We start from the raw sequence: 13,443 nt of genomic DNA, 5'->3' as shown, positions 1-13,443 counted from the left end.
ATACTGGATCTTCCCAACCCAGGGATTGAACCCAGGTCTCCCTCATTGCAGGCAGATTCTCTTCCATCTGAGCCACCGGGGAAGCCCTTTCATGTATGGATGTGCCTGTAAGTGCCAGCCAGCCATGGCCAGCTTGTCAGCACCCACCCCTGCCCTCACTTACACGTGGAAACCCTGACCGCCTGGCTGTCCTCGTGCAGGTGGGAGACTCGGCTTCTGAGCGGTGACAGAGGCACTGGGAGGTGAGGAGGGAGTTAGTGAGAAGAGACCAAGTTGGTGCCTTGCAGGGGACATCACTCAGGGGCGCCCACCGAGGATCTGCCCTCTCACCATTACTGTGGCTTCGGCAGTGGTGTAGCATCCGTGCAGCTCTGGCCATCATTCTCTGGGGGTCAAGCAAGGACATGAGACCTGATATGAGGGACGGGGCCCTGGCCTGGCCTAGGGGACAGCTGAAATGCTTCTAGGCATCAGCGGCTGTAGGAGATGGGCTGTGCCTGCTGCACCCCAGCTCACCCAAAGACCCAGCGGGAACCAGGCACTGGGAAGACAGAAGTAAGGGAGGGCTTAGAGAGGAGGAGACCTGGTGGGGAGGGGATTCTGGTTGAAGGGCGAGATAGCTGAGGCCATCACCCCACCATTCCCTGGTGGAGACCAGATCCTCTGAGGGCATGCAATGGAGTAAGACAGGGGCTATTTTAAAGGAAGTCTTCATATTTATATTGTTGAGAACAACTTTGGACCGTCTCTCATCCCCCGCCCCTTCCAAAGTCATCGTCACAGCCTCCAACCTGTTCCAGCCTCAGACACCTGCTCTCCTTGGACTCACCATCTTCTCAAAGTTGATGAGATTCTCCACCAATGTGTGATTTCCCTCATGGATGAAGGTCATGTCTGCAAAGAGATGGGCTTTGCTCATAGGTCCCCAAACTCCTTCCCCTCCCAGCAGCCAAGGAAAGGTGAGGGACCAATAACAGGGACGCCACGTGGCCCTCTTCCTCCCTGCTAACCTCCCGGAGCAATTTCTTTATATCTCTTAGGCCTCATGTCATCAGCCATCTAATGTCTGCATGTGTTAACTCTGCTTCTATCTGGTGAACTCCTAGTTCACCTTTGTGGCCCCAGGGCATTGGCACACTGGAATCACCCAGAGGGTCAGGTGGACACTCTGGGGCAGGGACGGGTGGGATGGGAGCAGGGTGGCAGGCGCTGGTGCCCTTACCTTTGAGAAGAAGGGGCATGAAGGGGATGAGGGGAGGGGAGAGCTTGGTGAGGGCCAGACGGTACACTCGGTGGTTCCACGAGGGGTCCTGAGAGGGAAGAAGCCACAGTGAGAGAGAGAGGGTCCCGCACACCATGACCTACTACATGCCACAGCATAACCAAATGCCCACCCGCCAAGGAGAGGCCGTGTGCGCACTCCTTGGAGCTTAGCCTCCCCTCGACCCCAGATCTCCCCAAGGCAGGCTGTGCGGCAGGCAGAGGGGCTGGAGCTGTGATGCCGGGATGCATGACATAGTTTCCTGGCCTCCAGTTAGCCCCCAGACACTCATGGACATTGTCACAGGGGCTCTGAGGATTCCTGGAAAACTTTTCTGCCCGTTTCTCCCTCTCTCCCTCTCTCTCTAGTGGGTACACCCCTTTGAACTTCTTCAGCCCCAGGAGGACAATTTTTTCCTCAGGAGCTCTTGGAGCCTTGCTAATGAAAGCAGCCTGCACGAGTTCTCTCCTGAAAGCTATACACCTTTCGCTACCCCCGCTACAATTCCCGGGAGTGGAGGGCTCAGCTCCTCAACTCTTGCCTCGTTTTTTGGCCTAGGCTCCTTGAGTCTCCTGAGGGGCCTCTGACAGACCCCAGAACACCATGGGAGTTGGGTCAAGACCTGCTTCCTGGGTCCTGAGGCAGGTCAGCGCCCCCCTGGTGGTCCCCTGGCACCTCAGACCCCAGGGCCAGCAAATGCCGCAGCAAATGCCACACGGGCCCCTATACACCTGCTGAGGCATATAATACAATACACAGACCCCCATAGTGCTAACACTGCATTTCTCAGCCAGCCCCCCAGGGCCACAGGCCAAAGGGAACCAGGCCCTGACCCAGGGTTGGAAGCCCGGAAAGTGACCAAGGACAGGCAGGGGTGCTGTGGGGAAGAAGCCGGGGGTTGGACCAGGGTGGTGGGGGCGGGGAGCACTCACCAGCAGCCTCTCGAGGGCTGAGTAGAGCTTTCGGACTTTGTGGGGCAGCCGCTGTGAAGGAGAGGCAGGCGAGGCTGTCACTGCTGTGAGGTGTGGGCCCTATTCCCAGCCAGGACGCCCAGGACAGGCAGGGGCCTAACTAAGGACTGAGGTGGGGAGGCCCTGACCCACCCAGCAGATGGCACTCACCTCCCAGGTATGGGCCAGGCGGCTGATGGCTGAGTTGCTGAGACCAAACATGACGGCAAAGAAGGAATTAAGATTCTTTTGCTCCTTGAGGCTGTGAACAGAAGACCCAGAGACCCTCAGGGGAAGCAGCCACACACAGAGCCCCACACCCACACCACCCCAAGCCACAGCACAAGACCCGGCCAGGCCAGTGCTGCCCTTGCAGGGACTGGAGCTGTATGGTGTGGGGAGGCGGGGGCTCCAGGGGCCCTAGGCAGGCACGAGGGTGGGAGACTTGGCCGCACTCCGACCACAGATGGGGGGTTAAATAAAGGCACCATGGGACTCTGCCACCCAGCCCACCGGCACTCACTGGGCTGCCAGTTTGATGAACTTCCTGAGCAGCTGGGCCCGTAGGCCGGGCACGGAGCAGAGACACAGCTCTGTGGCCACCCAGTACTGTAGCTCGTTGAAGCGGCGCATGAAGCGCTCCAGGTTGGCGGTGGTGACGTCCCGCAGGTGCTGGGGGCCCAGCACATAGTGGATCAGCTCCACCTGGGCAGGGGGGAAGCACTGCGAAGTCAGCACAGAGGGCGGGGCGTCCCCATCGCCCACTCCTCCCCTCCGCTCCGCCTCAGCACCTGGTGGATGCTGTTGAAGAGGCTCCAGTCATGATCCGTGAGCTGGCCCGCCAGGTCCTTGGTGCTCACCAGGTCCAGCCCCTCGGCAGAGCCCACCGTGGGCCCCAACTGCTCGGGGTGTGGGGTCTGCAGGTGGAAGAGTGCTCAGAGGGCTGCCTGGGGGGTCCAGGGGGCATGGTGGGAGGAGAGAGTCTGGGGCCAAAAGTCTGTGCCCAGGGCCGGAGGAAGGTCAGGAGGGCAGAGGTGCTGCAGGGGTGGAGGGGCTCCCCAAGGAGGCATGCCCTGACAGCTCCCCAGTGCTGGGGCCCCTCTCCCACTTGAGAGCTCCCAACAGTTCTCCCCTTGTGACTTCCTCCATCGGCCGAGGCCCAATCCTCTCTCTTCCTCCTTAGATGCAGCCAGAGCCAAGCCCTGCTCTCCTTTCCATGTGGCCCCTTCCTAGCACCCACCCAAAACAGCCCTTCCCGGGGCCCTGGCGCCCTGCCTGGCCCTACCAGCTTGTGCACTTCCTGTGGGTTGACAACAAAGAGCCGCTCGTTAAGCCCCAGGGATGTGGCCACACCACGGGCATCTGGCTGCAGGCCAATGGCATCTGCAAAGAGAGCAGAGGCTGTGCTGGGTGCGGACAGAGAAGGAGGCCAGGGAGTAACCGGAGGCGGGGTGGAGGCTGGAAGAGGTCTCCCAGTAGCAGCACTGGAGTCCTAGGCAGGTGTTCTAAATGCACAGATGTGCATGCCCACACACACACAGCGGTAGCATGGCCAGAGGACAATGAAAGAGGAGTCTTGGTGAGACAGGCTGACACTGGGCAACGCTGGAGCCTCCCTGAGTCCCAGCTTCCTCCTTTCTCAAAAGCAGACACCAAGATTTCCCGTGACTACTCATCAGTCAAATGAACTCACCGATATAAATAGTGGCTATAAGGATATGATACATATACAAGCCCTTTGAAAATTGGGAAATGCCTTACAGAAATCTTCGTGTGGATTTTCATCAGCTCTTGTGGACTGGGACTGTGTTTTCAGTCATGTTTGAGTCCTCAGTCCCTAGACCAGAAGCCTCCAAAGTAAGGTACACAAGACCATTCCATGCGTCCAGGAAAAAAATATTAGCACTTATATTGATTTTTCTTACCTGTTTTGCATTTGCTTTGTGTATTGCTCTATGATCACGTAGCAACAGTGTAGGAACGTATGTATGTGACTTGCAAGGAAATATATACACAAATAAGGGAGTTTGTAATAAAATACTGATTACTAACATAGGTGTCCATCAAAACAATCAGTGCTCTAAACAGAGCATGGCATGTAGGGTCTCAATTAACACTGGGTTTGGACAACTGCAACTTTCCACGTGGCCACCAGAGGGCAGTGCTTCCCAGAGGAGCACACAGGCACCAGTGCCCTCATCATCTCTCCCTCCTGAAGGAGGCTTTGCTGGTCTCCCTGCCACTCCTTGCCATTATTCTCTGGATGGCCAGCTGCTTACCCTGGGCTCCCGCTGTCATACCCATGCTGTGTCTTTCATGGATAACAGTGGTTTTTAATGTCCCAAGTTCTCTAAAGGCAGGTCTTAATAATCCTCATGCTGCCATACTCTGAGCACCAACTTTATGCCAGGTCCCATGCTAAGAGCTTCAAACACAGTAGCTCATTTAATAGCCACAGCAGTCCTAGGTGATAGGTAGTTACAGTGGTCATTCAACAGACAAGGAAATGGAAGCTCACAGAGGTCAAACAACTTGGGCAGGATCATATACTCAGTAAGCAGTGGGTCTGGGAGTCCACAGTCTAGGCTCTAAACCATCAAGCTGCTCATCTTACCTGCCATGGTACCTCTGCCTCCTAACATGCTGCTGGCCCATAGATGACCCTCAAAGATGTTGATGGACTAAATGAGCAACTACCTAAATTCAAAGTCTGCCTATGCACTCAAGGGGTGAGCCTGGGAAAAATCACTGAATCCATTTGAGCTTCAGTTTCCTTGTCTGAAAACAGGATAAAAGTACCTATCTCATAAGACTGCTATTAGGATTAAATAAATGTGTAAGCATGGTAATAATGTGAGGCATCCCTGGTGGCTCAGTGGTAAAGAATCCGCCTGCCAAGCAGGAGACGTGGGTTCAGTCCCTGGGTCTGTGCCCATCACCTGGAGCAGGAAATAGCAACGCATTCCAGTATTCTTGCCTGGGAAAGCCCACGGACAGAGGAGCCTGGTGGGCTACAGTCCATGGGGTCACAAAGAGTCATACCAGACTTATACGTAATATGTATAAGTAAGATGTAATAAGCCTCCCATAAATGCTAACTACCATTAACCTTGACAGAGATGGTGATGATCTTAATTCAGGGGGTGGGCACAGCTCTGAGGGGGGCCCCCTCCCTTGGGGCCACCCTACCCAGAGACACAACTCACCACCTGCTGAGTTGACCTTCACCAGCACCTGCCCCTTAATCCAGCCGTCCTCCTGGGCCAACGCTGCCATCACCTCTCTCACTGAGGCCGTCACAGGCAGCTGCAGGGTTAGCATGGAGTGGTCTGGCCGGCAGATGTCGTAGGGGACTGGAGAGGAAGATGGGACTGAACTGTGGGAGGGAGCTGCCTGGTCTCCCTGCCCCAGCAGGGAGAAGGCAGTGACTGCAGCAAGGGAGGGAGGGAGGGTCTCAAGGATGGGGGGCAACAGCACTAAGGAGAAGCCTGGGCAGGCAGGTGGGAGAGCCTGAGGTGAGCAAGGGGGGAGGAGCCAAGGCCCCGAAACAGAGGCCCCGATGAGCACAACATGCCATCTGGGCCAGGCACCCCGAAGTCAAGGTGATGAGAGCAGGGCTCGAGCTCTGCCCTGGCTGACTCAGACCACCAACCTTTGTCCCCAACTCTGATGGCGCAGTTGCTGCTGGGGAGAGGCTCATCCTGGCTGGGGAGCCAAACGGGAACATTCCGGGCCTGAGAAGGAGAGGAAGTAAGGACCAGAGGACACAGGAGAGCATGCAGGGACGGGGAGGGGCCTGTCACCCGGAGCGTGGGTCCCGCACAGCACACACACCACCTAAGGGATCTGGGTGTCCCGCAAACCTGGGACAGGTAAAGCGCTGGGGACCTGGGGACCGAGGCTGCCGGGGAAGACAGAGCAGAGCTCAGAATGAGTCTGTGCCCCTGTATATGTGTGTTACCCCCTCTGCCAAATGGGTCCAGAGCCTCTCTAATATGAACACAAGGCAACTGTTGATCCTGGTCTTTTCCTCCTTCAGCTACCATTTGCTATTTTCTATATGCTTATTTTAAGTATCTAAATATGCACAAAAGCCCTTTGACAAAATATTATTATCCCCATTTTACAGACAAAATCAGTGAGGGCTCAGAGAGCTTAAGTAACATACCCAAAGCAGCACAGCTGCTAAGCGGCCCTAAAATCCTAAACCTGCCACCCCCCGGTCCCCCTCCCCCATGCTCTTGTCCACCAACACTCAACTGTGTTAGCTGCCCCATAACACTTCCTCCAAGGCCCCACCACAGTGGGCTCTTGGGGGCCCCCACTGCCTAAAGGCCTCCCTCACACAGCTCCTCTGCCTACCGACTATTCTTTCCAGATTTTGTACTATTTTCCTCCTCCCAACTCTGAAAGAGGCAGATGAGGTTTAGACCTTGGTCCATGGCTCTTCCCTGGATTTCCAGAGCTCTGCACTCCCCTCAGGGCTCCTCTCAGCATCATGTACCAATGGCCCCTTTCTCTCCACCCCCAGCATATGGAAGACTCTTAAAACCATACCACTGGTCACTGAATTCTCTTGCAGACCTTGGTCTCAAATGCCTCCAGGGTCTTCCATATCTGTGCTGCATCACCCCAAACTCGACACACTCCTCAGATGCCCTCATCCCGCCTCCCAGGCTACTCTTCTGGCCATTCCCCTGGGTTCAAGGCTCCTGCTCCCCCCTGCTCCCCTCCCCCACTTCCCCACAGAGTATCATCTAGTTCCAGGGTCTCTGTGTCCCCCTTCCGCAGCCCAGGCCATCCCCAGATCCACCAGCCCGTATCGCCTCACGCCTTATCTACTACAACAGTGCAACTATTCTCCGGCAAGGCCAGCCTTGCCTCTCGGGTGCTTCCCTCCCTCCCACTCCCATCTGCCTGACCAGAGCCAGATTAACCTTCCTATCATAGTGTCCAGGCCACCACTGTCTGCTGAATAAAGCTCAGGCTCCCCAGCTGACCTATTCAATATACAAATCCCATCTTGTCAATCTTGGGCTCAAACACCTCCAATGGCTTGCAGTGCTTAAAGGACAAAGGCCAGGCACCTTTCCAGGGCCCACAGGGCCCCACCTGCTCTGGCCCCCCAGGGCTCCATCAGGAGGCAGGCTTCCTTCCCCACACCTGCCTGCAGCCTCTTCTCCCTCCATCCTCTCTCCCTGCATCTCTCGGTTCCAGCAGTCACTTCTCCCTGACCCTGACACTTTCCTTTTCAGCCCTTTCCTTCCTGCCTCCAGAGACCCCATCTTTGTCCTTATTCAGCATGAGGTTGCTCTGTAGCTCTGTCCCTCACTTCCCTGTGAGCCCCTTGAGGCCAGGGTGGCTCTCCCAACCCTGCACAGCATCCTTGGCACCTAAGGCATGCCGCCTGCTCTTCACTGAGCATCAGCAAGAGGTGAAGGCCCCTCAGGGATGGAGCCAGCATTCTAGTGGGCCGTGAGGGTCACCAGCAGACAATTAGCAAGGAGACAGCTAAACAAAGAGAACAATTCCACTAGGACAAGGCTTTGAGGAAAACCATTGAGGACCCCCGTGGAGAGGAGCCAGTGAGCCAGTCGGGGAGGGGCTCTCACAGGGAGATGGGGGGGGCCAGGGGCCGGCAGGTGGGGGCAGGAGATGGGAGGGAGGGAGCTTCACCTTCAGCAGAAAAGGAGTCAAGAGGAAGAAGCGAGCAGGATGAGGTGGGAGAGCCAGCTGGGCCCTGCAGGCCCAGATGTGGCATTTGGGTGTGATTCTCACTGTGAGTCTCCACAGGCGGCCCCAACCTACCTTCCCAGTCTTCCCCACCCCATTCTTCAAATCTTACTCCACTCAGGACTCCTCCTCCCACTTTCCTCTCCCAGCCCACTGCTGGGGATGGCACTGGCCCCCAGGAGCCCCGGAGTTTCCAAGATGCCTCCAGGCACCACCCCTCACCTGCCAGGAGGGAACTGCTAACTGGCTCGAGCTGTGAGCATGAGGGGGCTTCCCAGCTGGTGCTAGTGGTAAAGAACCTGCCTGCCAATGCAGGAGACATAAGAGATGTGGGTTCGATCCCTGGGTCAGAGAAGATCTCCAGGAAGATCCCCTGGAAGAGGGCATAGCAACCCACTCCAGTATTCTTGCCTGGAGAATCCCATGGACAGAGAAGCCTGACGGACGGGCTACAGTCCATGGAGTCGCAAAAAGTTGGACACAGCTGAAGCAACTTAGCTTGTACGTGAGCATGACCAGATGGAATAAACCCCTTGTGGGGATGGGGAGCAGTGACCTTAGACCTCTGTCTCCTGCAAGGCCCAGCCCCAGCGTCACACGCAGCCCGAGCTCCATGATCACCTATCCCAGACCAAGGATGTGCCTGTGTTTTGGGGGGACCTTCCCATGCAGAGGGGCCTGGAGGTCCTTGGAGGACGGGGAAAGCAGGGACCCGGCAGAGGCATGAGGAGCCCACTCTGGTCGGACACCTTCATCTGAGGAGACGCGTTCCCGCAGCCGTTCTCCAACCTGTAGAGCAAGTGAGAGGGAGGTGAGACTGGGGGCAGGGTCCCCCAGCAGGCAGGACGATGCAGGCTCAAGTGCAGAAGAATACCAGGCTCTGGATTCCCTCCACCGTCACCAGAGGCTCAGAGGTTGGCAGACTTGGAGAGGATGACCCAGAACAGGCACAATTGAAATCCAGCCCCTGGATCCTATGATTTTCCCAGGCTATCAGGGGAGGGAAGGAGCTCAAGGGAGAAAGGGACCCGGTGTGGTGTCAGGTCAGGGAGGCCACACGTGAGCTCTCCCCGAGCCCCAGCTGCCCCCACAGGAGGCCTGGGAGGGTGGGAAGGTCTGGGAGCGTGAGGTAAAGGCTGGGAAATTGAGTAGAGCAGGCGGGAGCTGGCACCAAGGGTGCTCAGCAATAAACAGGAGCCAGTGAGCAGAGCAGGTGTGCAGGGCAGTGGGAAGATGACGCACAAATGACTGTGGGCTGCCTGAGCATGGACGGACGCGTGACGGGAGGGCGTGCAGCTGGTGAGAACACTCGCTGAGATGAGCAGGACTAGACAAGCGAGCACAGCACAGGGTTTTACAGCCAGGAGCAGGAGCCCTGGGGGTGGGGTAACGGGCTCAGGGCGGCGCGGCTGCAGGGCTGCAGGCTGGATTGAAGCCACGTGTTTGCCCCCCAAGGCGGTGCTCCCAGCTCCTGCCACACAGCCTGTCCTGCCCGCCTGTGACAAGCTCCCTTGAGCCAAAGCATCACCTGTGGTGTCGCCGCCTCTCTGGCCACTGCTCCCGCAACAGGTTGCTAAGCCGGGCGTCCCTGCTCACCAGGTCCGACAGTTTCTGGGGGAAGCCAAGGTTCACTGAGACCCCCGTGTCCACCCCGGGCAACCCGGCCCAGCCCCTCCTGGCTCCCAGGTACCTTGAGGAAGCTGGTGGCCACAGGGTCGGTGCGGAGCGTAGGGCCGTACAGGGTCACCCACTGACTGACCAGCCGCAGGATCTGCTGCCTCTTGTTGCAGACGTAGGAGCTGCGCTCCTGCTCGCTGCCCCCCGCGGGCTCCGCGTGGAAGGTGGGTCCCAGTCAAGGGAACCACAGTGTCCAACAGGACCACCCACCACCCTCAGGAACAGGGACAGGAAGGACAGGACACCCGGAGCCCATGAATGGGCTGGGCCTGGAGGGTTCAGTACAGCCATGCTTCGGGGGATCCCTCCCCGCTCCACACACCATCCTCACCCCCAGGGCTGGAAGGATATTGGTGCAGGAGGGCAGCACAGAGCTGGGCAGTGGGCATGAAGACACTGTGGGTCAGGAGGAAGTCACTGAGGAATGTCTCTGTAAGGCAGGGGACAGGTGAGGGACTCAGCAGTCGAGTCTCCTGAGCTCAAGTATATGCACAACCGGGGCACCCCTTTTACCAACCCCGCCATAGGCCAGGGAGCAGCGACACCCTGTCCCTGTCACAGCACTTCCTACACAAGCCAAGAACACAGAAACGGAAACTTCGGGCCAGCTGACCAAAGAGACCAATCGAGCACCCGATGAGGTCAGATGCAGGGTGCCTGGCCCTCTTCCAGGCGGTGCTGACCACCCTCTGAGTCAGAAAGCAGGCAGGGTGTCTCCTGCCCCTACCTGTTGGGTCATGAGCACTGGAGTCAGGCCGCATGGCCTCCAACAGAAGTTCTAGGATCTTCTCTGGGGTGCCAGACATCACCGTATACCTGGCAGAAACAGCCGGTCCATAGCACTTGAGCCCAGACTCCCCCTCCCGCAGCTGGGGCAGACATCAAGAATTAATCGTATCACTCGTCCCTATTTGCCAGCCCTTTCCCCACCCCATGTGGTGGAGGGGGGACTCGGGGGATGCATCTTAATCCCTGGAAGCCTCTCCACCCACTGTGGGCAGATGTATGACACAGAGAAGGGAGTAAAGCCCGGGAAACAGAAGGAGAGAAGGTGGGCAAGAGAGATAGTATGGAGAGGGGAGCATGGCGGGCGTGTTACCGATTCCCGCCTGGGGTTGGGGGACGGGAAGGGCCGGTGCCCTGAGAGGTTCTCTCCAGCACTAACACCACTTTGCCATGTTCTTCCAGCCTCATGGTCTTTGCTTCCACGTCCTGGAGAACAAGCCACACCCAGTGCTCAATACATACCACAACTCCTTTACCCATCCTAGGGCCTCTCCCCCTGCCTCCCCCATTCCAAACTCCAAGCCCCACAAGGCTCCCACAAGGACCCACAACCCTTCTCCTGCCCTAGTCAACACCCACGACCTTAGATTTGTCCCTCACAGCTGCCTCTCCCCCAGCCTGAGCCCCTCCTCCACTGTCTCTCCCAGTGCTCCTTCTATGGACCCCACCCTCCATTACGCTGCCTCCCCCTGCACCCCAGACCCCCACCCCTCTGTAACCTCACCCCTGGTCTCCCACGGCTCACTGAGCCTCCTCAGCAAGCCACGCACCTCCTCACACACTCAGAGCTGGGCTCCCTCCTCCAGCCATCATCCCCAAGGTTTCCACCTCCGACCTCTCCCTACTCCTTAAAGTCTCCGTCTGGTCCCTACTCCTTGCCCCACACCACTTCTCCAGACACATGTCCCTGCCCTCCCCACCCCCAGCAGCAGCACCTTGATGATACGGTTGAAGTCCTGCTTGTCCACGCGAAGAAAATGACAGTTGTCTTCTCCCAGGATGATGGTGGCTGCCCGGGGTGCATCGTTCACCAGAGCCAGCTGTCCGAAGTCGTCTCCCTCGTGCAGGGTGGTCACCAGGCCCTGCAGCCAGGCCCGAGTTACAGCCCAGCCCCCCAGCCCTCACCGGGACAGATCCAGAGCCACCAAAGCAGGAGGAGACCTGAGAGGCCGGCAGCCTTGGGTCCATTAAAGGCACTGCCCACAAGGACAAGGACCAGAGACCAGCTCTGCCCCAGGGGCTGGGCATGGGGGAAGACTCACCTTGCCATGGGTCACCACGTTGACCGATCCCTTCCAGATAATGTACCACGAGGTGCCCTTGTCCCCCTGGCTGAACACTGAGAGAAGCAGCACGAATCAGACATGCCCCAGGCACCCATCGCTCCTTCCCTGTGGCCTCCGCCCACGTCCAGGCAGGACTTACACACAGTTCCTGCCTTGCTGTGCGGTTCAAAGAGCAGGACTGCAGCCAGCTCCCGCTTCACCTATGGGCAGGGGGACGAGAGTCAGAGAGGCGAGTCCAGGGACGAGGGGCCAGGTGAGGAGGTTAGGTCCAAAGCCACGCATACTCGGGGGACAGAGCTGTGATGAAGTCAGGTGACCTGGGATTCAGCAGGAGACAAAGCAGGGGAAGAAATGGGCACAGAGAGCCAGAAGGACCTTCAGACAAGGATGCCATGCCGGGGACAAGACATTAGACTGAAGTATCCAGGCCACGGGTGGAAGGGGAGGGGGGTGTCTTCTGGCCTAGCAGGGGTCACAGGAAGGGAGGTTTGAGGGAGGGCAAGGTGGGGCGGGGTCAGGGGCTGACCGAGTTGGAGAGGTGGGCCACCGCCTTGATGTGCAGCAGCTCCTCAAAGATGAGGTCCAGCTCCTCGTCTGTGCGCTGACCAGGGCTGCGGGCACAGGGGACCAGGAAGAAGTGATGAACAAGCCAGGTGTGGGGAGCCACAGCACCCACTCAGCCTGGGCTGGCCGGGGCCCCAGCGGTGGCTGTTCATCAGTAACAGGCCAGCCTTTGATGGGAGCACACCATGTGCCAGACGCTGGGCCAAGCACTTTACATATGACTTCATTCCACCCTCACAACAACCCCATGATGTGGGCTATCGTTATCCTTTGACAAAAGAGGAAGCTGGCCAGCAGAAACCCAAGGACACAGAGCTAGTAGCCAGTTGAACTGGAATTTGAACCCAGACCTGCCATGATTGTCTTGGTCGCGGATGCTTCTCAGAGGGGGCAGGGTCCCTGGAGGCCACAGGCCCCACGGCCTCAGTTACAGAGGAAGGACCAGGTTCAGAGGGGGCAGGAGGGCTCGAGATCACACAGCATGTCCGTGGCAGGTGCAGACCAGAGCTCAGGCCTCGGGTCCAGCCAGGGTCCTATCCCTCCACGAGAGGTCGGGGAGAAGTCGGGGCTCACTCCCCCTCAGAGGGGAAACTACGGAGTCTGAGAGCGGGGTTTTGCCCACTTACGGCTTTCGAAGTGCCACCGTGAGCAGGGCATCGGGTCCCCGCTGGGACAAGAGGGCCAGAGCCTCCACCAGCTCCTCCTCCAGCTCATGGGCACCCACGGGCTCTGGCTCCAGCCCCGGGAAACGGTAGAACTGGGTATCTCGGTCCTGGAAGGCCCAGTCGTGTTTCACTGTGGGGCAGAGGCCCAGGCGAGGGGGAGGAGAGGAAATTGAGGCCACATAGGTATGAGGCTTCCATGGAGATGCCTGGCACAGGCTTGCTCCCCAGGACTGCCTGGCACTGGGTGCCCACCCACCCGGGGCTCAGGCTCACCGTGGCAGAGGGCGCCTTCATCCAGGAGCACCTGGCAGATACCCACGGCTTGGCTCCGGGAGTGGACGCCCAGCCCCAGGGCCAGGATGCCATCCACCAGCTCCCGGCCGGAGCAGCACTGCCTGGGAGGAGAAGGGGACAGGGCAGGGAAAGGAGATCAGATGGCAGGAGGGAGAGCGGGGAGGGAGGAAGTCCATCTTAACAGCACCTTCTAGAGCTAGCCCCAAGGCTGGGCCCAAAGCCTGGGC

The 13,443-nt window shown here is 58.3% G+C and overlaps 1 protein-coding gene across 2 annotated transcripts in view; it reads right to left on the bottom strand.

The window, feature by feature from the left end:
- Window positions 1-13,443, bottom strand: part of RAPGEF3 (Rap guanine nucleotide exchange factor 3) — a 29,621-nt gene that overhangs the window by 1,239 nt on the left and 14,939 nt on the right. For both annotated transcript variants that reach the window (XM_018047883.1, XM_018047882.1), the window contains exons 5-27: window positions 13,196-13,317; window positions 12,884-13,052; window positions 12,220-12,304; window positions 11,833-11,893; window positions 11,670-11,746; window positions 11,343-11,489; window positions 10,721-10,833; window positions 10,349-10,437; window positions 9,973-10,051; window positions 9,635-9,785; window positions 9,473-9,555; window positions 8,694-8,733; window positions 5,864-5,945; window positions 5,418-5,564; window positions 3,497-3,594; window positions 3,003-3,128; window positions 2,735-2,916; window positions 2,383-2,473; window positions 2,194-2,244; window positions 1,223-1,310; window positions 830-894; window positions 331-385; window positions 164-235 (exon numbers count right to left, since the gene is read on the bottom strand). In XM_018047883.1, coding sequence (XP_017903372.1) covers window positions 164-235; window positions 331-385; window positions 830-894; window positions 1,223-1,310; window positions 2,194-2,244; window positions 2,383-2,473; window positions 2,735-2,916; window positions 3,003-3,128; window positions 3,497-3,594; window positions 5,418-5,564; window positions 5,864-5,945; window positions 8,694-8,733; window positions 9,473-9,555; window positions 9,635-9,785; window positions 9,973-10,051; window positions 10,349-10,437; window positions 10,721-10,833; window positions 11,343-11,489; window positions 11,670-11,746; window positions 11,833-11,893; window positions 12,220-12,304; window positions 12,884-13,052; window positions 13,196-13,317 — 2,273 coding nt within the window. The remainder of the gene's footprint in view (window positions 1-163; window positions 236-330; window positions 386-829; window positions 895-1,222; window positions 1,311-2,193; window positions 2,245-2,382; window positions 2,474-2,734; window positions 2,917-3,002; window positions 3,129-3,496; window positions 3,595-5,417; window positions 5,565-5,863; window positions 5,946-8,693; window positions 8,734-9,472; window positions 9,556-9,634; window positions 9,786-9,972; window positions 10,052-10,348; window positions 10,438-10,720; window positions 10,834-11,342; window positions 11,490-11,669; window positions 11,747-11,832; window positions 11,894-12,219; window positions 12,305-12,883; window positions 13,053-13,195; window positions 13,318-13,443) is intronic.

This window comes from Capra hircus, chromosome 5 (genome assembly GCF_001704415.2).
Source record: "Capra hircus breed San Clemente chromosome 5, ASM170441v1, whole genome shotgun sequence".
NCBI classification, from domain to species: domain Eukaryota; kingdom Metazoa; phylum Chordata; class Mammalia; order Artiodactyla; family Bovidae; genus Capra; species Capra hircus.
The sequence above is the reverse complement of the archived record's forward strand: the minus strand, read 5'-3'. Positions and strand labels throughout refer to the sequence as shown.